Raw genomic sequence first — 27,875 nt, 5'->3', positions numbered from 1 at the left:
TGACCACCTGTTAATAAGCCCAAGGGGGGACAAGGGGTATGTTTCTGAGGGACAATGTGGGACACTGCTTGGCGCGGCTGTGCCCCCACCCCACGGGCAGACTCACTGATAGTGGTTTACCCATATCTAGAATTGTTACTATTCTATTGCCTTACTGTTTACATGAATAATTGCTAAAAAAAAAAAAAAAGCACATACCTTAGCACATACATTAATAATGCCCTATTCCCTAAACATGTGTAATTGCTGATATATGCTCATGAATAGGCCAACCAATGTGTATTTTTTTTCTAAATAAAGATGAATATTTTGAACATTCAATGAATTGACAGATGCACTTCCACTTACGATTTACTTTAGCTATTTAATTTTATTTATTTTTTTATTACAATTAATTCACTTTAAATAAATAAAAATATAAAATTATAGTTGCTCACAGGAACACCACAGGAACAGTTTAAAAAAAGTCGAAAAAAAGTCTAAACTCACAACTTCAGAGGTTCACGGAACGAGAAGGTGCGCTGTCATGACAACAATGAAAAAGTTGACATCAACCAGTGTTGGGGAAGTTCACTTTCTACATGAACTAGTTCAAAGTTTAGTTCACACATTTTAAAATGAACTAGTTCAGTTCAAAGTTTGCACAGAAATGTAAGATTTTTCCCATCTTCACCGACCTCGTTATAAAATCCGTTTAAATTATCATACGACGCCTAGTCGACTGCGGCCGCGGTGCGACACTGGTGGCTTGTGTTGCCAGATTGGGTGTTTTTTTCGCTACATATTGAGCCCTGTTTAGGGTGAGTTTTAGCCGGGTTTTCGCCTGGAAGGCTCTATAGAAATCTGGCACCCCATTGAACGAAGTTAAACTGAGAGAGCGTGCGTTCACAGACACCAGAATGAACGAGTTCACACGTTCATCAGGACAGGCAGTTAAACAATACGTTCAGTTCACCCAAAATATGAACAAGTTCATGAACCGTGAACGTGTTCAGGCACAACGTTTGGCTGCCTGGGTCTCGAGGATATAGACTGACCGACTTTTTTTTTTTTTTTGAGCAAGCATTGATTATGCGTGACACGGTCTCAATTTGCGGGACGCATGAATTGGGCTTCAAACGCTGTGCGTGCACGCGCTACGCGGGACGGGTGGTCACCCTAAGGATGACTAATCGATTCTTGAGATTTAAGAATCGATATCGGTTCGTAAAAATGAGAATTGATTAATATCGAGAAATCGATATTTATTACCCAGCCCTATTGAACGTCTTTTGATTCCTGAAAAACACCGTCTCTCAGAAGACAAAAAAATGCAGAATTTGATGCCATGAGGAAACAGTGTGCCAAATAATCCAACTCCAGCATTCATCAGCCCGAAGGGTGCAAGATCAAGGACACTTTGGCCTAACCTTGTAGGCGCTGGTGTCGTAATTCTGCGAGGCAGCAGGATCCGAAGTAATAAACAGCCTGGGTGCACAAGGCTGGTTCTGTCATCCCTCTTTAGGACTCGTGTGTAAATCACATCTGAAGAGGACAGCAAATGTGTCATCTCCACTCCTTCTTTAACAGGGTCCAATCAAACCAACTCAACCACACACAACAAACATGAATCATAAGCATAGTGGCCACATGTGAGTCATTTGGCCATCGCCATGAATAACTCGCAAGGACAAAACATGTCAGTTTGGTTGTTTCTGATGTCAAGATATCTGAATTAATAAAAAAACACCCATCACCATGAAATCTTCTACTACTAAAAAGGGTGTTCTTACACAATAGGCCTAGATGTGGTGCAAGTATCTTTGACTTGCATTGTAACGTAACCACCGAGTTTAATACATGTGGTTGTGCTCGAGTCGGAATATTTTTCCCTATATAGTTGTATTGAGGATTGAGGATGTGGCATGTTTCTATATAAATTGTCACAAAGTATAGTAATGTAAATATGTACGTAAAAAAAAAACAAAAAAACGTTGCTAGATTTATAATTTTAATAAATGTGGAAATCGGTCAATGAAAAGGACCCATAATTATTCTTACTAGGGCTGGGTACTGATTTCGATTCACAAGCTTGCAATTCGATTCGATTTCGATTACGATTCGATTCAATATTGATTATTTTGGATATCAGTTACAATAAATGGCAAATTTTCTCAAGGAAATCAAATCTCTTAACTAATGCTGTAAACTATGGGAGTCTAGTTGTACCCTACTAGGCTTCATTAGCCTAATATGAAGGTAATAATGAACACTTAAATTACACTTTTATTTATTTTTATAATCAGAAAATTATATGAAATATAAACATTTAAATGGTGACGGTCATAAAAACTTGCCAGATTGATTCAAATGTGCATTAAATATTGAAGAACATTAAGATTATAATGCATATGTAATATGGTGTATTTATTTAGCAAAATGCTCCTCTCTAGAGCTGACTAACGAGTTTATTTTCCGAGGTAAATATGACGATACATGACATTGATTACAAGCTGTTTAACTGACGTCTTTCCACGGTTGAAACGCTGATTGAGCGAATCAATGTGACGATACGGATTTGGATAAGTTGTACTCGATCTTTTAACACACTTTCAGATGCTCATTCATGTTTATTTGGCGCTGTGACTGGTATTATTAAGCCGGAAGAGAGATCAGCGCTGCTGCTTCTCCAGAGCGATCTCACGCCACAGCGACAAAACACTATTTATGTTTTTGAATTTCTAAAGAAAATGGACGTAATTTGAAAATTGAGACTTTGTTTCATATCAATAGTAATAAAGGGCAAAGATTTTTGCGATTTTTTGGATGCGCGCAGCCGCGATACAATGTCCCATTCATTCAAATGAAACAGGATGACTAATCGATTCAAGAATCGATATCGGTTCGTAAAAATGAGAATCGATTAATATCGAAAAATCGATATTTATTACCCAGCCCTAATTCTTACAAATGCATTTGAGAGGATTCTGACTCATGATTGAGATACATGAGGAGGCGCTTCATTAAATAATTCTGTTGTTTGTGCAGAGCTGCAGTATCACACTGTATAATTTTGCAAACGCTAGTTTGTGTTTATTATAGCTGCTCTTGCCATGTATGCTGTCCATTACTGTGATATCTCAGGAAAGATCACCAGGGGAATAAAATGGTTCAGCAGACAATCCCAAAGAAAGAAAATATGAGAAAAAACCGCAGTATGCCTGTGCATAAATCGGGCTGCTGAGTAAAGCCAAAGAGATCTCACAGCTTTTCATCCTCTTTTCTACATATGAAAATGCTCAAACTGTGGCACAAATGCTTCTGACTGAATTCTCCCGGCCGGCTGTGTGAGAGGAGGGAGGGCCTGTACCCTGCAGTCTAAGCACGTCATCTTTGCCACCGCACACTGACACAGCTTGCAGCAGCATGACAATGCAGCCGAGATGCAGATCGTTTATAGAGGATGCATCGTTGTGTGTCTGCGTGATTTGCATACATTCAACTGGTTTCTCAAAACTCCAATTGCAAGTACAGATTGTGTGGTTGCACCTGGTGCCCGAATGCTTTTGTGTTTCAAAAGCACCAACAAATACAGTCAAGCACAAAGACTTGGTGTCTATCGCTGTCATGACTTCCAGCCTGAGAAGGTTTGTGCAACACGTTAGATGCCGATAACAAACAAATCTGACCTTTTTCCTGCTGATCCAGCCCTCCCATTCATTCAGTCCAGTGCATTGAGGAAAATGAATGGCTGCAGGTTTGATGGATGTCAGCTGTGTGGATCACCAGGAAAGGTCGGCAGCAAAAGTGGTTTGAATTATTGCTTAGATTCACAAAAACAGTCAATGCATAATAATTTGAATCGGGACTAAAGCGTAATCGTATAGGAAGCAATCGGCGAGCCGTCACTGTCACCTCGATGCCGGCTGCCTCGCCGAATCTACCTCGTAAATTTCCCTTGCGGGTAAACAAGTTACTCAGAATCGAGTAAAAAAACCCTGTCATGACTGAGAAGGAACAGTGTTGAGGAAACAGGCAAATGCAAATGAGGGAAGCGGGTTGTATCGAGCAGAGTTTCCTCTAGAGGTTAGAATTCAGGACATGTCGTGTGAATGATGAATGCAGCGAGCGACCTCCTCTTCCGAGTTTAAATACGGTGTGAGCAAACTCTCCCCATCCCTCCGTATGGAGTCTGGACCATGACAAAATGGATATGCAATGGCATTTCAGTATCAAGAAAGGTGGCTCTTCACTCAGAGATTTGCCCTCGCAGGACTGAGACCTGGATTTAAGACTTGGCACATTTTTTAAATGGCTTTGCGAACATTATAGTCTACCCTGCAAACTTGCTCCAATGGACTCGCTTGCGGAGAGGTTTTCTGCCTGATGTCGGATATTTTACAATTGCATGACTGCATGACTGAACTGTTAGACGGGCAATGTTTAATAAATAAAAAAAAAATCGTTAAAACTATAATAAATAAAATAAAATATATACAATGTGATTAAAATGTGTATTCTATTGCAATTGTAGTAATAATATGTAGAACTGCAATTTAGAAATAAATAAATAAATAAAATGAACAAAATTAGATGTTATTTTTGAAATAATATGAATAAATTTAAATATGTATACAAGTATAAAAATATTTCACAAAATAAAAACAATTATATTGTAATTCAATTTTTATAATTAAATTAATAAATAATGTAGTAGATGCTCAGTGTATAATAAATCAATATTTTTTTTTAAGTAGAACTTCTATGAAATAATATTAGGGTCGTCAAACGATTAATCGCATCCAAAATAAAAGTTTGTGTTTACATAATATATGTGGGTGCACTGTGTTTAATTATTTTGTATATATATATATATATATATATATATATATATATATATATATATATATATATATATAAATAAAAATACACACACATGCATGTATATTTAAGAATTATTTATATGTAAAATAAATTTTTATTTTACATATTTTATTTTACATTTACATATAAATATTCTTTAAATATTTATGTAAAAAAGAATTATTTATATTTATATATAATATAGATTATATATATAAATGTATATATAGTATATATATTAAAATATTTCTTAAATATATTCAAGCATGCGTGTGTATTTATATAAAATAATTATACACAGTGCACCCGCATATGTTATGTAAACACAAACTTTTGGATGCATAATATATGTATAAATGTTATTAAAAAATATTCATTATTATTTAAATATTTAAGAAATATTATCATTATGTCATTAAAATACTATGCAATATATAAAACATTTTAAGGTTGAATTTCCTGCCAAAAAATAAATATAAATATAGTATATATCATTACCAAAAAGCAAAATCCACCCCCACCTGCATTCATCCATCAATAAAGCAGAACTGAATCTGGTATGAGGGGAGCCTTGTTGATTTGCCACATTAGGAAGAATCCTGGGTTTTGGCAGGCACTGTGTGTATTGCCTGCTGCTTCTGCTGAAAGCTGCCAAAAGGACTTGTTGAAGCCACGAAGGCCTTTAAGAGCGAGAAAAAGACAGAGCTCCAAGCGGTTTGAACTTTCTGTGCAGGGAACATGGAATAAAACAGAAAATTAGCCACTTAGCTAATCACTTAGGCACTTCATTCAAAAGCAACAGGGGTTTGGAACAACCCACATGTCGCCTTGCATGGTGTACTGTCAAACTACACAGACAGTATTCAAGCCATCTACATTAGATACCATCTATATTAGATCATGCATGCCGTATCCCAGCACTTCACTGGAACAGGGACAGGGAGAGGCTTCCTTCACTGTTGGCAGGAACTGAAGTATAGAGAAAGGGAGGTCGCCTCGCCTGATGAGATGTAGTTAGCTGGGAGGATGTAAAGTGTCCACAAGATTACGACGACACCTCAGGTTTATTCATTTTTGGCTCAGACTGATGGTACTTTAGCTTTTTTTTCACCCCAATTGTCTCAGTAACTGTGAAAAGATCATTTGTTTTAAAGCAACACGTGCCTGCATGAAACTGCAACTAAAAATATATTTTACTGGGGAGATTATGGCAAAGCCCAATATATAACCATGTCGACGTCGTCTTAAAAAAAAGCTTCTTAGGATTAAATAAAACCTCTGATACTCGGCTTGTTGCTTATTTAAAAAGCAGCAATGCTATTATATATATATATATATATATATAAAATGGTGAAAGACTTATGTCTTTAATGAGAAAATTAACTAAGCATCTCATCAAGTAGGCCTATTACTAATGATGTAATCGCATGAAATGTTACAATTATAAAAAAAACTGACAGTCATTGATTATTAGTGGAAAATTATATATATATATATATATATATATTTATATATATATATATATATATTTTTTTTAAGAATATTTTATAACACATTTTTGGGCAGACTCATCATTGAGACTCACTAGTAGCCTAGACTATTGCGCTATATTACCGGTAGGGCAGCAAAGCAAGTGCATTCTGGGAGTTGTAATCTTTCATCCACATAAGCCAAAAATAAATTTTCTTGCTTGTCTAGAAAGCTCCAAATAATTTCACATTTCTTCAACATAAATGACCAATTTTACAAACACATTCATCTTTCCGGAGGTGAAATATCTAGGGCTGGGTATTGACACAAATTTCACAATTCGATTCGATTTCGATTTGATTCGATTCAGTATTTATTATTTTGGATATCAGTTACAATAAATGGCAAATTTTCACAAGGGAATCAAATCTCTTAACTAATGCTGTAAACTATGAGAGTCTAGTTGGGCTTCATTAGCCTAATATGAAGGTAATAATGAACTGTTTTGTAGCTATACAAACACTTAAATTACACTTTTATTTATTTTTATAATAAGAAGATCATATGAAATATAAACATTTAAAAGGTGGCTGTCAAAAACTTGCCAGATTTATTCAAATGTGCATTAAATATTTAAAAACATTAAAATTGTAGTGTAATATGGTTTATATATTTAGCAAAATGCTCCTGTCTAGAGTTATTTTTTCTAGCTGAGTAACGAGTTATTGATATTTATTACCAAGCCCTAGAAGGATCCCTTTAAGGATGGTGCATTGGTGACTCATTTCTGAAACATGTAAAATATTTGCCCATTGTTTACACAAAAATAAATTCAGTTTAGGAGAAAGTGTGTGGGATTTGCACTCGTCAAGCACTTTGAACAGCTTAATCTAACTTTTCGCATTAACACATGGCCACAAGTAGAACCGAACCAATTAACAATGAACCCAATCTTGATTCAACAATCTTAAATGGCCTCTGTTTCCAAGTGTCCTCTTCCAGCTCCCAGCAGAGTCATCTCATTCTGGTCCTACAGCGGACAAAGCGACAACTGTTTGCCAATAAATGGCTTTAGGCAGGCGGTTGAACACAGCACTCAAACAAACATCAAAATGGACGAGCAGCTCCCGTTTACGGAGCTGCTGAAGACTCTAATGTGTCCAATGAGCCTTGGCACCAACAGCTCCATCTACGGCTGCTTGCGGGATGAAGAAAAACCCTAAATTGGTTCTTCAAGGTGAACCTTGTAATTTCTCCAGTAGCGGCACCAAACAAAATGACATCCTTCACCCTTAAGGACAGTTATTAACGTCATGCATCATGGATTAACATCACGCTGTGTTGAAATCAAAACAGCCTTTGAAATGTTTTAGCTGTGAATCCATTTCCCAGTAGGAGACTTGCGTCAACACCAGAATTACGCTAACAGCACGATATTGTACGGTATATAATTTGCAGGCATCTGGGAGCCACTATCAATTTGTGGGCTTAAGAGTATATTTGAGAACTTTTTGAGAGTTTTGGCTAAGCCACGCCCTCAAACGCGGTAATGAGCCAATCACAGTGCACAGCTAACCCAATACACTCAGACATTCTCTGCTTCCACGTCCATTGAAATGCATTGCAGTTAGCCAGTTTTCATTAGTTTTTTCTTGTAATTTTAAAGTTTAAAATGGTCAAGCGGTGTGTATGGGGTACATGTACAACTCCGACACTAGGTTCCCGAGAGGCTGGGCGACGGTGTGTGTTTTTTTAACCTTTTCCCAAGCCACATCTCAACCGAGACAAGTGTCTGCTCTGGATTAAGTCACAAGACCAACTAAACGTGGATGTCTACAACGTATTTGAACGTTATCTTTAAAATCTCTACCGTAGCGTTAGGCTAACGTGATAAACTGCATATCATTGCATGTATTTACATGAATCATTCAGCACAACATTCTTAACGTTTGTCATCTCGGTTATTTACCTATACGTTAATGAAGATAAGTGGCATGATGTACGACGCAGCTAGAAGCTAACGTTAACGTTTTCTAATGTTAAAGGGTTAGTTCACCCAAAAATGAAAATTCTGTCAGTATTTACTCACCCTCATGTTGTTCCAACACCGTAAGACCTTCGTTCATCTTCGCAACACAAATTAAGATATTTAAGATATTAAGATCGCTCCTGCATTCTAGTCCATAGGCTTCTTGAGGGAATGACTCGAAAAGTCATTAAAGACATCGTTAAAATAGTCCAAGTGACTACAGTGGCTCAATTTTAACTTTATCAAACGACGAGAACACTTTTTGTGCGCAAAAACAAACAAAAATAACGACTTTATTTCAACTATTCACTTCCTTCTCTATGGGCCGCTAGTCAGTTAACGTAGTGTGATTGCGTAAAGCTACGTCACACGTAGGCTCACTATTGGCCGACGCTGGTCATGTGTGTGTGATGCGTGTGACGTACAATAACAGAAGCTTACGCTATTAAACTAGTAACCTGACTCGCGCAGAGGGAGAAATAAACCAATAGTTGAAATAAAGTCGTTATTTTTGGCGCACAAAAGTGTTCTCGTCGTTTGATAAACTTAAGATTGAGCCCCTGTAGTCACTTGGACTATTTTAACGATGTCTTTAATGACTTTTCGATGCCAGAAGAGTCATTCCCTCAAGAAGCCTATGGACTATATGCAGGAGCGATCTTAATATCTTAAATATCTTACTTTGTGTTGCGAAGATGAACGAAGGTCTTACGGGGTTGGAACAACATGAGGGTGAGTAAATACTGACAGAATTTGCATTTTTGGGTGAACTAACCCTTTAATAGCCTAACGTTACATTAGAGATGTTAAAGATAACGTTCAAATACATTGTTGACTTAGGACAGATGTAGACACCCTTGTTTGTGTTGTGTTGGTGTTGTGGTCTACTGCACAGCTTAATTGCATTACTTAATCCAGAGCAGACACTTATCTTGGTTGAGATGTGTCCTTCGGAAAAAGCTTGGGAAAGAGTAAAAAAAAAAAAACACACACCATCGCCCAGCCTCTCGGGATACCTAGTGTCAGAGTTGCATGTACCCCATGACCACCGCTTGACCATTTTAAACTTAAAATGCCTAGAAAAAACAAGTAAAAACTGACTAATGCAATGCATTCCAATGCATGTGGAAGCAGATTATGTCCGAGTGTATTGGGTTAGCTGTGTGCACTGTGGTTGGCTCATCGCGTTTGGGGGCGTGGCTTAGCCATAGGTCGATTACTTGAACAACTGAACTTCTATCAAGAATCCAATCCCTGAACATGAGCATGAAGAAATTTAGAGATCTCATATCAACGTTTGACAAACTCAGCTGGTAAAATGAGAAAAGGTTCTCAAATGCTGTAAACGTTTGCAAAAAGCGCAAGGTGCAATCCAACCCTTTTCTTCCTACTAAGGTCATGCTTATTGAATGGTGGGACATTTCTCTAGACGAGTCTCAGCGGTGGGCTTTCAGCTATTAAACAGATCACCTCAATCTGAAGTTGAAAATAGGCTCGGGCTCCTCACGGACCAAATGGATGCCAGAGCCCAGTGCGGAGCGATGAAGGGGGCAGCTGGGGCACAGATGAAACACACAGAGCCTGTAGCTCGCCGCAGGCGGTCTGGCATGATTTCCCCGTGGCAAAAACACTTCACCCAACCCAAACAGAGGAGTAAAAGGTCCTTTACTGAGGGCAACACACATCGCTTCATTCCAGTACCCATCTGCCAGGCAGGGTCGTGGCAAAAATCTGCAAACATATGTCTGCACAGAGATGCTCTGATGTACATTGCCCATCACCAGGCCATCTAATTGAGTCCTTTGGAGCTAATCACGGGCAGGAATTAGAGGAGATTACATCCTAGTCTAGCGCTGGCCTCAGAACAATGGTCAATAATCTCTGCTAATTCTCAAACCCAATCAGGGGTGAGGAGATACAGATCCGGGGTTAGGAAAACATGCACGAAGACACACTGGGCACAGACACTAAAAACAGGGCTCAATGTAATGACAAAAAAGAGGATACATAACCATACACAATGTATAATATATAAGCTAATTTACAGCCTAGAAACTTGAATATGAAGACAATAAATATTAAAATAAAAAACACATTTTTTAAGAATAGGTTTTATGTTAAAATGTGCTTTGAAACGGAAAAAAAATAAAAAAAATTAACAGTTGGGATGGGCAACGATTAATCGCATCCAAAATAAAAGTTTGTGTTTACATAATATATGTGTGTGTGGTGTGTATAATTAATTTGTACGTATAAATACCCACACATGCATGTATATATTTAAGAAAAATGTGTTATTAATATATCAAATATTTATATATAATATTAATTGTGAATAAATATATATAAAATATATACATGCACATATTTCTTAAATATATACATATATACAAATTAATTATAACACACACTACACAAACATATATTATGTAAACACAAACTTTTATTTTGGATGCGATTAATCGTTGCCCATCCCTGGTTTACAGGGAAAGTAAAAACCTGAACTATAGGTAATAAATAAAATAAATTAGCAGCTAAAATGCTTATCACTATTGTGCAAAGACAGTACATTTCTTTTGCTGGAAGATCTTGTGCCGTTAATGTCCCATGACATTAAGAGAGATAACGTTAATTCTGATAACCCTATAAAAAGATTAATATGGGAAAGCGTGGTCTTATCTCAGCTGAACTAGTGACAGGTCGTAATAGTTTTCGTAAGCACCTGTCCTCATGAACCAATCCCATATCTGAGGATCAGCATAAGAACGTGTTTAAAGACTTCAAAAGGTTTAGAGGTTTAATAGACCACTTTCACATCCTCCCTCAGACGACATACAAATCCACTTCATTCAGGAAGCGTAAGACGGGAATCTCCAAACAATCCGGTTGCACTGCAAACAAAGAAATTTCCTGAGCTGCTAAACCATGTGACGGCTACAGTGTCCCGTACAGGAAGCTCAAATAAAAGCATGCACTTGAGTTTAAACATTCATTTATAATCATTTATAAATCTAATTAGCACACAAATATGGAGTGATTTAAGATGGCGCAATGCAGAAAGGAGTTAAATGGGACTATCTTTAAAGGAGTAGTAAAAAACTTTTGCTGATAATTTACTCGCCCCCATATCATCCAAGATGTCCATGTCTTTCTTTCTTCAGTCGAAAAGAAATGAAGGTTTTTGATGAAAACATTCCAGGATTTTTCTCCATATAATGGACTTCAATGGGGTCCAAACGAAAGTTTCAGTGCAGCTCCAAAGGGCTTTAAACGACACCAGACGATGAAGAAGTGTCTTATCTAGCGAAACGATCGCTCATTTAAAACAATAATTAGAAATTTTACGGTTTTACAGTTGCTTTTACGAATGCTCGCCTTGCTCTGTTCCGTGATGCGTGTTTCGTGACTCTCCTGTTCGAACACGTTTATCAAAATAAACAAATCTTTTTTTCGAGCCATTTCATTCAAATGACTCGAAAAAAGATTTGTTTATTTTGATGAACGAGTTCGAACAGGAGAGTCACGAACACGCATCACGGAACAGAGCAAGGCGAGCATTTGTGCTTATAAAACTTAGTTTTTTTAATTTATTTTTGAAATGATCGATTGTTTCGCTTGATAAGACCCTTATTCATCGTCTGGTGTCGTTTAAAGCCCTTTGAAGCTGCACTGAAACTGTCATTTGACCTCGAACCATTTGGTTCCCATTGAAGTCCATTATATGGAGAAAAATCCTGGAATGTTTTCATCAAAAACCTTAATTTCTTTTCGACTGAAGAAAGAAAGACATGGCTATCTTGGATGACATGGGGGTGAGTAAATTATCAGCAAAAGTTTGAACTTGTGAACTACTTCAATAGAGGCCCATTGAGTTTATATCCAATAATACAGGCAAAGATGTAACGAACCCCAGCTTGTTCTCTGTTCAAGGTTGCATCAGGTCACAATCTCTCCTACTGTCGTCATGCAAAGCAGTCAGCATGAGAGAATGTTATGCTTTATGCTTTGTCACCATGTATTAGCCTTCCGACAAACATGTAAAGCCTGTAATGTGTCTAATGCAACATGACCGTTCTGCCGTTCGCTATTCTGTGTGAAGACTGTGAACGTGACAACTCCTCACCGACCACCCGCTGCCTTTTCATTCGTTAGCATTCCTGAGGGTGAATAAATCACTTGGTAAAAATCTCAGAAGCAACTAAAAAACACTTTTACCAACTAACAGAGCTGGTATTTCTCAAAAGGAAGTTGTGAGATGCCGTTGAAGGAGAGAGAAAATTGCCAGTTCAAAGAGAAAAAGCGCAAAGGTATCGAGGTTGATCACAGGTTATCTGAAAACTGCATGACAGCAAGGGACTAAAACATCAAAAACAGATCTTAGAGATGGATGATGTAGCTAGAATTTGTTTTTACAGTATATTTTTGGTGAATAACGTTAAACGTCTCGATATTTAAGTGTCATTCAAATATAACTTCAAATGAACAGCCATTGCTGTCAAACTTATACAAAATGTTTAATGCAAGAAGTAAAAATTTTATTTAAAAGTAGTCCAAACTGATTTTCCCCAAATGAACACAAGAAATTATACTTATATGCACCAATATAACGAACCTTAATATTGACCAACATAGACTATAGGCCAAAAATTGAGGGTGATTGTTCAATATATGATCTATTCTAGCCCTACCGGCACTCAACTTGGGTATGACAACGATGTGAGTTTTGGTCTCTTTTTTTGGACGGGCATGTAAGTAGGGCTGCAACAACTAATCGATAAAATCGATTATAATCGATTAAATCGATTATAATCGATTATGAAAATCGTTGTCAACGAATGTCATTATCGATTAGTTGGTCTGATTACGTCACGGGGATTGTTTACATGGAACATGCGCTTCTTACATGCGCTTCATGAGGCGCACATGCAGTCTCTCTCCCTCGCCGCTCTACCCTGCCTCGCGCGCGCAACACGGACGGTTTGGAGCACATTATCTTCTGTCTCGCATGCGCACTCTTGATTCAGTGAGTTTGAACTAATTTGCGGGCATCAGGAAACCGCTATCAATATGCAGCATACACGAAAATCAGTCACCTTTCGGTAAATTCGCCGTTTTGAAACCAAAATAGGTGACCTACGTTAATCGTGTATACTTTATGAAGCCATACTATAGTATAATGTGAGATAGAAATGTATATTTAAGTCATTAAATTCAAGTTAACCTAAGCTTTTCCCTCCACTGCGGCTGTCAGTCATTCTCTATTCGGTGTTCAAACAGCGCGTCGCGTTACAACAGTTAACATGATGAAACTCTTTCCAAGATGATTCAATGTTATTATTATAATTGATCCGTAGATAAAGGTCTATGATGGTTTTTCTATCTTGCTAGACTTTTATTGCTGTAACTTAATCACTTTCTACTGAGTGTCTGTTAGATCACAACACTAGAGTAGACTCGGCGCACTATAATTGTTCTTCACGTGCACAGTAGCCTAACTGAAATTTAAAACTGTTAAAAGAAAAGACTTAATAAACTATTGCATAGATACAGTATAATACACAGTCAATATGTCTTTCTCTTTCCTTGATGCTTTTAACTTTAATGCGGCGGACACTGAAGAGCTGCGCGCCGCCGTGTGACTCCGTGTTGCTTCAAGCGCATCATTCAGCGCTCGCGATGAGCATAAGCACTTAAGCACATAAGCACAGCTCTTTCATGATCATGTCATAATACTTTTGCGCAATGAAAGCTTATTAATAGCCTTTCTTGTTCTGTCCTATCTATTATATTTTGCTTCCTCACTAAACAGCTGTGCTTTACATTTAAAACAGTTGTGCATCTGATTTTTACGATGTTTTTCATGAATGTATAACAACAATACAAAGAGCAATGTGTACGTTTTACCAGAGTTAGTGCTACACTTATTGTCTCTTATTTGTTCCCCACTAAGGAATTTTTTTTCACTAAATGTTCAGATTTTATAAAATTATTGTGCACTTGTGATATTTCTAGGCTAAGTTTTGCTGAGTTATCCACTAATCTAGTTTACAATAGCATTTTTGTCATAGGTTATGGTCATATATATTTTTTTATTTGTTGTTTTTCTTTATAATGAAGTTGTCTGTATTAAGTTGATTGTTTAACACACAAAAGAGTGTGGTTTTTAGGGTTTTATTTTGCTATAATAAACAAAAAAATGGAATATAATTTTTTTATCCGATTAATCGATTAATCGAAAAAATAATCGTCCGATTAATCGATTATCAAAATAATCGTTAGTTGCAGCCCTACATGTAAGAATTGTCCAGATTATCTGAAATTCCTGAATTCAGAGCCTGTTGAACTTGACAGCAAATAGTTTTGAGCACAAACTAACTGCCTCAAGCTGATGTTTCAAGCTGATTCCCATTATGACTCACTCACTATTACTCCTTTTAGATTCATTCGCTTGCAAGCACCACGCACACACCTACAAAACACACATTGTATGAAGTAAAAAGGGCCTCAGGGTTATAGAAGATAAAGAACAAACAGACCTGCCATAGGCATCTCAAATTAAGCCACCCCCAACAGACTCACCAGGGTTCACTTAATAGGGCCTCAGCGAGAAGTAAAAGCCATATTTGTAAGACAGTCAGCTCCCTTACAACATTTTCAACCCACACATCTTCAAAGCTGAGATCCAAATTAAAGACTCCTCCGTTGCAGAAAAAAGAAAATGAAGCATTTAAAAAACTATTCTTTAGGAGCACATATGACAATGGACTATTCAGATGCACCGATATGAACATTTTGGCCGATACCGATAACCGATAATTCTTTATATTTGAAAGCCGATAACCGATATATTGGCCGATAAATCTAAATCCAATTTTTATATAATTTTTGAAAGCCTGATTGTAAAAACAAGTCTAACAATTAAAATCCATCCCCTAACACAATTATAATGATGTTCTCATTATAATTTCATGTAGCCGATATGACAGCACATTTTGCACTAAACTACATATTCCTTTTTGATTCCAATCATATTTCAAGCAATTAAGATCAATCATGTTGAACAGTGTGCATCTTAAGTGTCTCAGGTGTCTAGTGTTAAAGGAAATTAGGGCTGGGTAATAAATATCGATTTCTCGATATTAATCGATTCTCATTTTTACGAACCGATATCGATTCTTAAATCTCAAGAATCGATTAGTCATCCTGTTTCATTTGAATGAATGGGACATTGTATCGTGGCTGCGCGCATCCAAAAAAAAAAAAAAAAAAAAAAAAAAAAAAAAAATCGCAATAATCTATGTCCTTTGTTACTATTGATATGAAACAAAGTCTCAATTTTCAAATTACGTCCATTTTCTTTAGAAATTCAAAAACATAAATAGCGTTTTGGCGCTGTGGCGTGAGATCGCTCTGGAGAAGTAGCAGCGCTGATCTCTCTTCCGGCTTAATAATACCAGTCACAGCGCCAAATAAACATGAATGATAAAAGATATCATACATATCCAACATATCCAAAATAATCGATATTGAATCAAATCGTAATCAAAATCGAATTGAATTGCAAGCTTGTGAATCGAAATCGAACCGAATTGTGAAATTTGTCTCAATGCCCAGCCCTTATCAGCTTTAATATATCAGCCAAGTTTTATTATCGGGCCGATAACGATAACATAAAAATGAGCAAATATCGGCCGATACCGATATGGTGGCCGATATATCGTGCACCCCTACAGTACAGATTAAAAATATTTACACTAAAAAAATAAGCTGAGCCTATGAACTAATTCTCTTGGTAGTGGCAAGCATCATCAAATTGAAATAAAAAATATTATTAAATATTTAAAAACACAAAAATGTGTCTTATTGTGGAAAACTGCATGGAAATTCAAATACTGTGTGGTTATTAATCTCAAATTTTTCAATTCATGTTGAGTCCAACTACAATATATAGCTATATCTGCATGAGGATAACAGGAACAGACATGGTTATGTGACATAACAACAGTGTTTCCAACAGAATACTGTTTTTATAGGAAATAGTGTTGCAGGAAACACAGCATTACTTTGTTTTGTATAGAGCAAAGAATTTAATCCACTACAGCCTCACCTCCTCAAAGGCAAACTGATAATTTAGAAGACTTAACAAGCAAAAATAACAATTATTTTACACTGAAGTATTTATGCAATTTAGAATAAATGCCAGTTAGCTTCATACGTAGTTTTTGATTCACCAAGTCAATATACGGTAGGGATGGGCAACGATTAATCGCATCCAAAATAAAAGTTTGTGTTTACATAATATGTGTGTATAATTAATTTGTATATATAAATACCCACACATGCATGTATATATTTAAGAAATGTGTGCATGTATTTATTTTATATATATTTATTCACAATTAATATTATATATAAATATAAACACATTTTTCTGAAATATATACATGCATGTGTGGGTATTTATATATACAAATTAATTATACACACTACACACACATATATTATGTACATATATATTGTGATTAATCATTGCCCATCCCTAATGTACAGGGACAAATTATTGATCAAAAGTGACAGTAAAAACATTTATAAATGCTTTTCTACTCCAAATAAATGCTATTCTTTTGAACTTTCAATTCATCAGAGAATCATGAAAACAAATATGTTTTTTACACAACTGCTTTCGCCAGTGATAAGAAATGTTTCTTGAGCAGAAAATCTGCATATTAGAATGATTTCTGAAAGATCATGTGACACTGAAGACTGGAGTAATGATGCTGAAAATTATATTTCACAATCTTACTGTATTACCCAAACTTTGAGGCAGTAGTTTAAGAAATACACTACCGATTAAATCGAAACATTTGCAAAAGGTCAAAACTCGTGTTTAATAATCGGTTTACAGACAGGAAACAGACGAGAGAGCGCAAGCGCTGCCGATGGTTGACGGGCCACATCAAGGACATTGAGAAAAGCCTTGTCCCTCGGGGCTAAGAGTGCATTAGTTTGCGGTGAAATCCCACTTTCTCCGAAAGCAAACACTAGAGCTCTAAACAAATCCATTCCTATCCTCTGCATTAAAACACACACACACACACACACACACACACACACACACAGCATGTTGAATGAAGCCGCTGGGCTGGTCGACGCTCAAGTGCATTAGGAATATAACATTATCACCTGGGAGGAAAACGAAAGGACGGAGAAGAGTGGCGTGAGCAAAGTAAACGTCCATCAACAGATGCTGTTGCCATGTCTGATAGGTCAAAGGGGTGAGACATGCGAAGTTAAGTAGATTACACAAACATTCTGCGGCAAGCGTACACTGCAAAATCCAAATCTCACAGCAGCGTTGTGTGTGTCTTGTGTGGCCAAGCAGAGAGAGCCGACATATGTTTATCGCTCGAGCTGGCCGAAAAAACGCTCCAATTAGACCTGCCTGCAACAGGATCCTTGATTACGTACTTGGTGATTTTGATTTGATTTATTCACAATGTTTATAAACAGCATATACAAACATGCCAAAGGCGATTCATATACATTTAAATACAATTCTTGAGGATAAAATACACAATAAAGCCGCAGGCTTATTTCCATTGTGGTCCTCTACATGCATAAAATGAAACGAACAGTTCCAGTGGGAATAAAATCAAAACAAGCAACTCATTCCCAGTTCCTCAAAATCGTTATCATTTAGATGCGTGAAAAGCTCACTCGCACAACAACAACACGTAAGCAGCATTAACCTGCTGCATTAGGGACATTTTTGGTCTTTTGCAGTTTAATTTCTTTGACCATTTTGGCTGTTTTAATGCAAATGGTATGAAATTTGGCAAAATTGTGACTTTTTGGATACATGTAAAAAATGTGATCCCATTTTGCAAAATATGTATAACACACACTGTGTAGATCAAATAGTAACACTCAGCACCATAAAGACCAAAAATGGCCCATTGAAACCCATTAAAACGTTGTTTAAATCTGAGGCTGTCAGTAATACATGAAACATGATTTTTGCACAAACATCCTTTCATTTTGAAGCAAAAGCATTATATTTGCATTATATAGTGTATTTCACCAGATGACGTCACTATATATTTATTCCCTATGGGTGGAAATGCACCTTATTTTAGGCAATAGGCAATGTTTAATAGGTGGCCATTTTTGGTCTCTAACGCGCTAAGTGGGATTTTTTGCCCATCCCCTTCCCATCCCCTGTAGCAGTTTATTTAGTATGATTGCATTGGAGCAGTGACCCGTACCAGAGTTCACATGAATCGTACCCCAGACCACTCTTTTTTATGCAGACTCGTATACAGAAAACAGCATTCACTTCATCAAAACAAACTGAACCCTTGTCAAGCGAACCCAGATGAAACTGGAAAGCACCATTAATCTCGACATTAACTATTTTATTTGTATTATTAAAGGAGTTCACTTTTGAAAAAACTTTTGCTGATAATTTACTCACCCACATGTCATCCAAGATGTCCATGTCTTTCTTTCTTCAGTCGAAAAGAAATGAAGGTTTTTGATGAAATCATTCCAGGATTTTTCTCCATATAATGGACTTCAATGGGGTCCAAACGGTTCAAGTTCCAAAAGAAACTTTAAGTACAAACTGCAAACTGTTTAAAGGGCTTTAAACGATTCCAGACGATGAATAAGGGTCTTATCAAGCGAAACGATCGCTCGTTTTATAAATAAATAACAAAGTTTAAGTTTTATAAGCTCATAAGCCTTGCTCTGTGTTCTGTAACGCACTCCTGTTCGAACTCGTTCATCAAAATGAACAAATCTTTTTCAGAGTCATTTGGTTCATTCGGCGAAAGAAACGAACAAATTGAATTGTAGCCGGAAGTACAGAATCAAAATCGTCCGACATTGTTGTTTTACCTTTTAATTCCTTTTTTTGTAAACGGCGTTTGAGTTGGTTTGCACGTTCAACCTATGCGTTCAACTTGTAAACACTGACTCTGTACTCACGGCTACGTCGCCCGTGACCTTTTGAACGTAATTACGTATTACGTGACGTTACAAACGCGCCTCACAGAATAGAGCAAGGCTAGCATTTGTCCTTTGAAAAGTTACGTTTCTGGAATAAGTTTTGAAATAACCGATCGTTTCACATGATAAGACCCTTATTCATCGTCTGGTGTCGTTTAAAGACATTTGAAGCTGCACTGAAACTCTCGTTTGGACCCCATTGAAGTCCATTATATGGAGAAAATCCTGGAATGTTTTCATCAAAAACCTTAATTTCTTTTCGACATCTTGGATGACATGGGGGTGAGTAAATTATCAGCAAAAGTTTTTTCAAAAGTGAACTAATCCTTTAATGTTCAATGAGAAGCAGCATCGTGTCAAAATTGTATGACATAAAACGAGAAACCTGCATGGTCATTCCTAAATAACTGTTCCTTATCTGCTCCTTATCCCCTGTCTGGGGAGCTGATGGATCAGGAACACCCGAACAGATTTTTTGTTCCCTTCCCAGCAGCCTATTTTCCTCATTCCTCTACTCAATCTCTGTCTGAAACAGAGGTGTACGAACTCGAAAGGTGTCATTACAACAACATGAATAAGAACAACCAAAAAAATGTGCAAAAGATAGTCTCCCTGACTGATGATGAAGTATGAGACTAAAGAAACAAGGGGATGAGAACAAGAAAATCGAACGGAGAAGATCTATACATATCATCATACAAACTAATAATGATGTAATTAACCAAAGTGCTCTAAAAGAGACTACATTATCATGTTCCTGTCCTCCCAGTGCGGACATCTGCAGACAGTCGACTATTTATTCAATCTAATAAAAGCACTGAACCGTGGCACTTCAAATAAAAAATGACCCCTTGAGTCTGTTTCAGTACAATAGGCTTCCTATATTCTCACAGAATAAGTAGAGAGATGTATTGTCGACTTATTAAGTCATTTGTTGATTGACGGTCAGATCTGTGCATGAAATCTTCTAATTCACAAGCTCACTAAAATTAGTGTCGTATAAAACCAGAGACATCTGGAAGCCGGAAACAGCAGACCGTAAACAACAACAAAGACACATGAGCTTAAAAAGCACTATATTTTCACAGAAGCTCATAAGAGCAAAAGGAAAAGGAGCTTATTGGAAAAAAGAAAAAATCATTTACAAAAATAATATACAAGGCCAGATAATATCAAATGTAAAAAAAAAATTGTGATGTTTATTTGTGATGTTTACTTTTTTGTGAATTCGGATATAATAATAATAATACGTTTTATTTATAACGCACTTTTCATCCAAGGATCTCAAAATGCTACAGGTTAAAAACAATAAAAGATAAACAGTTCTTTAAAAAGAGAGGGGAAAAAAATAATAATAATATTGAAAGGGTATCAAATAGTATACTGTTATACTGTTAATAGTAATAGTATACTGTATATAGTAGTATACTGTATAATAGTATACTGTTAATGTAGTGTGAATTATTTCTGTAAAATATACCAAATTCTGTCAATTTCCCCAACCAATGACTAACTTGTACAATTAATCAACACTAGTCATTGCCTATCAAACACTAGCATGACTTTAAATCAACATGCATAATTTAGCACAAAACTAAAATAGTGTTTCAGAAAGAAATAAGCTTCACAACTAGCTTTTTCATGTTAGTGCTAACTAAATAAACCTTACAAGGGCTTTATAGATTCACATGTACCACGAGTCCCCATCCAACACATTACCTCATTTAGTCAAAGGGCTTTGTTGAGGATAAACAGTTTCATTTGCACCCAAGAGCAGCCCGGGAATTCCCTGGCAATTTTCTTTGTTGTGTTAAAGAGTAAACTGCTAAAAAACATGCGTATAAAGTACACACTTGGCAATATCTCATTGTTATTAACAGAGGAGTTCAGTCAGTGTGTATCTCTGAGCAAAGTCCCGAAGAGAGATGAGTCTTGTATTTGTCCCAAAAGACATGAAGTGGAATAAAGTCTGTCCCTCGAGAGTCTCTAAAGAGACCACTGCTAATTGTCTGACAACCGCAGCGTGTTGCTCCTATTAATTCCCCAACAGCAGTTTAGAAGCTCTTCTATACCGCTGACTGCAGAAAGTTAAAGGGACAATGTGTACTTTATGTATTTTATAATTTAAAATCAATATTTTTATTCATAAGTATGTCCTCAATGGTGTACAAATACCTCTGACAATTATTTGAGTTATCCTCGTAAACGAAGAATTTATCTTTATATAGAGAGCCTAAGTCCCTCCCTTCCGGTCGACCACCATGGGACCGTATTTTGGAAAAATATTGAATGGTAGTCAATGGCGAGAGACAACAAATATTTTGATCTGGTTTGAATTGTGCCCTGAATTACACATTTGATGTTTGTAAATTTAAAAGATACATTTTAAAGAAACAAAAGTCGCAGTTTGATGTAAAACCGTTGAGGTATAAGACCGTGAAAATACGTAATTACAAAGACTACAAACCCCAAAGGCGCACATTTTCTCTCAGTGAATGAAGCTAACTTTACTGAGGCTAACGTCTGTCATTGTTTCTACAGTCTTACGTTATAATCGTAACGTTACGCCGTCACGCCTGAGTGTTTTGTACCACATGAGCAGCGGATCTCACTCGTTGTTTCGCTTCTGGGAGATGTAGTTCATTGAGCGATTTTCACATAAAACTAAATGCTACTCTTCTGTTTTATGACAAACTGCGCCGTTTTTGACTTTCAGAATTATCTTTTAAATTGACAAACATCATATGTGTAATTGAGGGCACAGTTCAGACGGAATAAAAAGATAAGTTGTCTCTCGCCATTGACTACCATTCATATTTTTTTTTTCCGAAATAAGGTCCCATGAGCCGGAAGCGGAGGGGGGGACTTAGGCTCTCTATACATGGGACGGGTCGGTCCACGGAGGCTTCCATGTAGTTTCGCCATCTTGAAAAACTATAATAGCAGAGAGGGACGAAAAGTACTACGCCAACGCGTTTCCACAGCACGTTTTCGTTCAGAGCCAGAGTCATGTGACTGAACGCAGCAGAAGCGGAGGAGCAGAGCAGTTCGGCCACCAAACAAACAAAGCAAAGTCTGCACCTCCTCGTTTGACCAGTTGCCATAATAACAGTAGTCAGTTTAGTAACTATCTCTGGACAAACTATTTAAAAATGTCAGGGATATTCTGGAATGGATACTCAACCTGACGCAGTGAATGGTGACGATTCTCTCTGACCAATCAGCAGTCAGCATTGTTTTGGTCACATTTTAGTATCGCCTTAGCTCGCTAAGAACCTCGCCGGAGGTGATACAGAAAAAAAGCCCCCGAAAGCAGGAACAGGTACAACTTTTACACAGTGGAAAACCAAAAAAGGCGAGCCGAGTCGAGCTGGTACTGTGTAGTGGAAAACCGCAAATATATTTACACCGCTAGATGGGAGAAATTACAACACAATGTCCATTTATAGGACTCCAATTAAGGACTCAAAACATGAAAAACAGCACATAAAGAAAGTAAACGTGCACTGCAAAAGTGATATCGGCACGAATAATAAATACACCATGTTATTTATGATGTCATCTAATGTTTTTCTATGTTAGCTCATGTATTAACAATCTGCTCCACTCAAACACTTCACTTATCTTAAAAGTCATCTGTGTAACTGCTGTTTTCTATCTGTTTCTCAAGTACTTCCTCACTTCCAGACAATTAAACAGTCCTATTCTGATAAGGCCAAGTTGCACTAAATACAAGCGTCACTTTTAGCCACCTCTGATGTGTGTTATCAGACAATATGAGTAGGTGCTGAATGACCAATATGTAAAACTATCAGTTGAGATAAAGAGCCGGTCTATTTATGTCAGGCAACGGCCATGCAATTACTAACTTATTGCAATCCTCTAACCATGCATTATTCCATGCATTTAAAAACACAAAAGCTCACACTCAGTAATGTGAATTAGGACCATATAAATGTTTCATAAATCAAATTATACCCCTAATTGTGCTACAAAAAAAAAATAAAAATAATGAAAGATCAAAATGCAAAGTTATGCATTCAGTAGATCTCCGTAATAAGGGGCACAGCTCATGATACTTGTGTAATGAAATGAATGTAATGAACTTGTGCAATGAAAATGTCCAGCTCAACATGTACATTGGCACAGAACAACAAAGCACATGAACAAATATGATGTGTTAAGCTTCAAAGAGAAAAAAACTCACTAAAAATATAGAAAGGTTTATAATAGAAAGGCCGTCTATCAAGGCATAGTACTTTTGAGAACAGTGTTTACATTATACACGTACGGTCGGTAGGCGATGTTCGGTTGTAAAGACCAGGAAGTATGGTGAACAAAGAGGCCTGCGTCGACAAATAAGATGCATGAAAAGCATTCGAGGCAAGAAACCTCTTAAACAACCAAAAACTGAATCATTACAACACTGGTATAGTGAGGGAGGAAAATACATTTTCAAGGCAATTTCAAGGCCGTAAAGTAAATAAATGGGACGCGCTTCATTAATATCTCACCATAACAGCTGTTTGGATTAAACAAACAGATATTACTGGCTTCTATACAAATGGCAATAACATATTTCTGCACTAATTTTCCTTTGTATCTCAAAACAGAGATGGAGAAACTGAACAGAAAAAGCAAACAATGTTTATACCGCTGGAATTTCGAGGTTTAGAACACGTTTATGAGACTCAAGGACAAAAGACTAAATCAGTGACTTACGACACTTTTAAAGAAATGCAATGTGGGTTAGGCCACTAATCCCACACCTCATTCTTGATCACAGAAATCAGAAACCCACCCAATGACAACAGCAGGTTTTCAGACTCTCAACACTTCAAATTATGTCATCTTTAGTTTATTGCGATCAGTGTTGGGCGTACTGTAATTTAATTACTTTTCCCTTGAAAATGTAAAGTAAGGGATTACTCAATCTTACTTAATCTGTCATCCAATTACAGTTACTTCTGATGTAATTGAGGTAAATACTGTGTATGGATCAATCCGATCTTACAGCGATTCGTATGCATTTTATGAGGTGTCTAAATATTACGACCGCACTCGTACAAATTCGTATGAATTATTGTAAAATATGTATTCATGAGATCAGACATAAAACAATAGTGGGTTTAACATCAAAATATATTGTCTGATGTTAAAAAGTATGTTTTTTTATATTTCTTATTTATATTTATATTTATCATATATATATTATAACCAATATATATTTATATTTATTTATCTTATTTATATTTTATAATTCATGCAATTTTATAGTATTTTTTTTAAAGAATTAAAACAGATTCATGTCTATCCCTGTATTATTCAGCTGATTGAGATTGATATGGGATTTTGAAAGTAATTAGATACTTTTAAGAGAGAGTAATTAGTACAGTAATCTAATTACACTGTTGAAGAGGTAATTAGTAACTAGTAATTCATTACTTTTTTAGAGTAACTTACCCAACATTGATTGCGATAAACACTGTAACTTAAAGCCCGGCACCTTGTTTATTTCATTACATTTTAATTGCTCAACCTGTAAGAAAACCATAAAACCGCGGGATTATCATCCCATAATAATGGGCAATGGAAACAATAAGAGCTTTCATGGTGACCTAGAAGACAGTAAGGGCTTCTTGTTTAAAAAAAATAATCAAATAAATAAAAACAGACCTGTATTTCCTCATAGGCCTCGTCGACGGAGGTGACTTGGTGCTGTTCGTGTAAGGCGGGCTCGTCACAGAAGAAGCACACCAAGCTCTTGTCACTCAAGCAGAAGAGCTTGACCTTTTCATGGTCCTTGCATGGGTACGAGTTCCTCTGGGCGTTGAGGATGGCGTCCAGAGGGAAAGCGGCGTACCTCTCCACGATGTTGGAGAGCTTGAGGCTCGGGGACAAAAGCGGATCCGTGAAGGTCCTCCTGCACTCCGGGCAGTCTCGTGTGCTGTGACGCTCCTGTCTGCTCCAGTGCTCAGTGATGCACTTACGACAGAAGTAGTGCTCGCAGCCGAAACTGACTGGGTCTTGATAAATGCTCAGACAAATGGAACACAAGAGCTCGTCCTTCAGACAGCAAGCCATTTGAATCTATGGAGGGGTCGGTCATGCACTGTGCGGGCAGCTGGACGCACTAACCCTGAGCTTATAAACCAGACGGGCTTCCTAAATGAGGTGGTCCTCAACTGAATTGGATTCTAGAAAAGGAAAAGCAGGAACAGAGAGGATTAGCAAGATTCTGCAACAGGTACACCAAGTCTAACATTCGGAAGATCAGGTATAAATGCTGCCCTAAATTATCATGCATTGATGAGCGAATGCAGATAAATCTTCTGAAATTAGACAAGAAAATGTTGATATTCCTTAATTAAAAGGGACTCGCCTGAAAATCTGATTATTTACTGGCCTCATTCTGCAGGATTCAATAGGACCTTATCAAGCCCATTAAAAATATAATTACATTTTCACTTAACAATCGGAAACGATATTCCCAGGCTAATTAAACACGTTCATTTCTAAAAGTTTTCTTTTTTTCCGTTTTTGCAGACTGTCACTCAGTCACCATTTACTAAACCAGGATACAAAGGAACCTTGAATGGACGTCCAAACCGGCAGAAAAAATATATAATAATAATAATAATAATAATAATAGCTTGATGATGATGATGATGGTTCTGATCATGGTTCGCTTTTGCTTTGGAAATCTGTTTCAGGATTCTGGTTTGTTTCATTAGTTATCATCATGTATTGACGGGGACTTGATAAGTTGAGTCTTTTTGATATGATGAGTTTATTTTTTATTTTCATCCTTTTGTGGAGGGGGCAGGAAATATAAGATATTCTTCATCCTGCCTCCTTTTCATCATGGTTTTATAAATGACATGAATTAGCATGATGAAGTAAGTTAATGGAAATATCCATGAATGAATGAAATAAACATAATCAAATAACAAAAGAACAAAGGAAAATGAAACAATAAATGACTTGATTTAGTCCTGTATTTTTATTTATTTACTTTTATTCTTTTTATTTATTTATTTTTCTATTCTGACATTACATTAATCATTTTTTGCAGGTTTGGGATTCCATAATCTTGTCAAGAACAAATCAAGTTATTAAAAATATTGCATTTAAAATTCTAAAACTATTCAGAATGACATTTCCACGCTACTGGCTAATTAAAGACATTATTAAACAGGTTAATTTATACAAGTTGTCACTCATTCACCAAACACTTTTTAATAAGACATTTTCAAATGAATTTTTAAGAATATAAACAACTGAAATTATCAAAATCAATCTGCAAATGGTAATGAAACACCTCGAATCGTAACGATAATGTCACACAGATTGCCACCAGACTGAAGATAATCATAATTGGGATGTTATCAAGTCCATTTAAATCAGCGGTATATAAATCAGAAAGCTCCTGTACTCTGTAACGTTACATCATGGCAATTTCACGAAAGTTATGAACATCACTGTTTTGTTTCAAAAAGCAGCTTTTAAACAATTTCTTATCCCTTTTTCAATTTTTTCTTCGTGTTTATCAAAGCCGGCTGCTAAATAATTAGCCAGCTAGCAGGACGTGTAAACAGGTTTTCCATGTATTCAATCCTCTGAAAAAAATGATATTATCAGTTCATTCACTTACCCCAAACGGTCCTGACGCGTTATACACTAGAAACAACCGACTGTCACATAATTAGAAGAACGACTCGTTGTTTTAATTAGACATTTTCATCACGTCAGACCCTTCAAAGCTGAAGCGACCGACCGCACGCGCAGCTCTTCACAATCCCAAAGCTCTAAACTCGCTCCAGAGGCGCACAGCAACGGAACGAACCAACTCCACGCAGGGGGGGGGACACACAAATAGATGACACGCTAATAAATCTCTCTCTGGAGTCTGGACTTTTACTCGTGCTGTAAGGAAATTACAAATATTACACATTTATAATTTGTGTTTTTCACCTGGGCTGGATTCGTGAAGTATAAAGGAAAATTTTTCACGGATGAATGGTGAATCCCTCCCGGTGCTATGATGGTACAGCTCGGCTTCCTCATCACAGGCATATGATAATATCAGGGTGATTGCTCGCACTCTGCTGGCGTGTATTGGACACAAAACACGAATGTGTTTTTAAACAATGAGTTCAACATAGTATTCAGTTATTTAAAGAAATTTTAAAGTCAATCCAAAAAAATTTAAAGCAACTAATTTAGTTTATTGTTACGCAACAATTGTCATAGACCTCAGTGTAACTTGGCAAAAGTGCATTACGATTTTACATAATGACAATAATCTCATGAAGCCTGTTCCAGGGAGATAATAATAATATTGTATAAAGAAGATAGAAGAAGATTACTGCAATTAATGCAAAAGTATGTATACATCATGGAAGAATTTGTCTTGCTTTTAATTCATGTTCCCATGGAAACATTTATATTGAACATAGATATAGAAACAAGTATTTTAAAGCCCAAAGACGATAACAATAAAGATGTAGATCTAAAAAAAAAA

The 27,875-nt window shown here is 36.6% G+C and overlaps 1 protein-coding gene across 2 annotated transcripts in view; it reads right to left on the bottom strand.

Moving 5' to 3' along the window:
* The window catches only part of trim62.1 (tripartite motif containing 62, tandem duplicate 1), a 50,291-nt gene extending 23,149 nt beyond the window's left edge, over positions 1-27,142 (bottom strand). For both annotated transcript variants that reach the window (XM_039674255.2, XM_039674256.2), the window contains exons 1-2: positions 27,006-27,142; positions 25,028-25,548 (exon numbers count right to left, since the gene is read on the bottom strand). In XM_039674255.2, coding sequence (XP_039530189.1) covers positions 25,028-25,435 — 408 coding nt within the window. In that variant the 5' untranslated portion in view covers positions 25,436-25,548; positions 27,006-27,142. The remainder of the gene's footprint in view (positions 1-25,027; positions 25,549-27,005) is intronic.
* Between the last annotated feature and the right edge of the window lie 733 nt (positions 27,143-27,875).

This window comes from Pimephales promelas, chromosome 21 (assembly GCF_988280905.1).
Source record: "Pimephales promelas chromosome 21, fPimPro1.hap1.1, whole genome shotgun sequence".
Lineage (NCBI taxonomy): Eukaryota > Metazoa > Chordata > Actinopteri > Cypriniformes > Leuciscidae > Pimephales > Pimephales promelas.
Note: the sequence above shows the minus strand (reverse complement) of the source record. Positions and strands in the feature narration are given on the sequence as shown.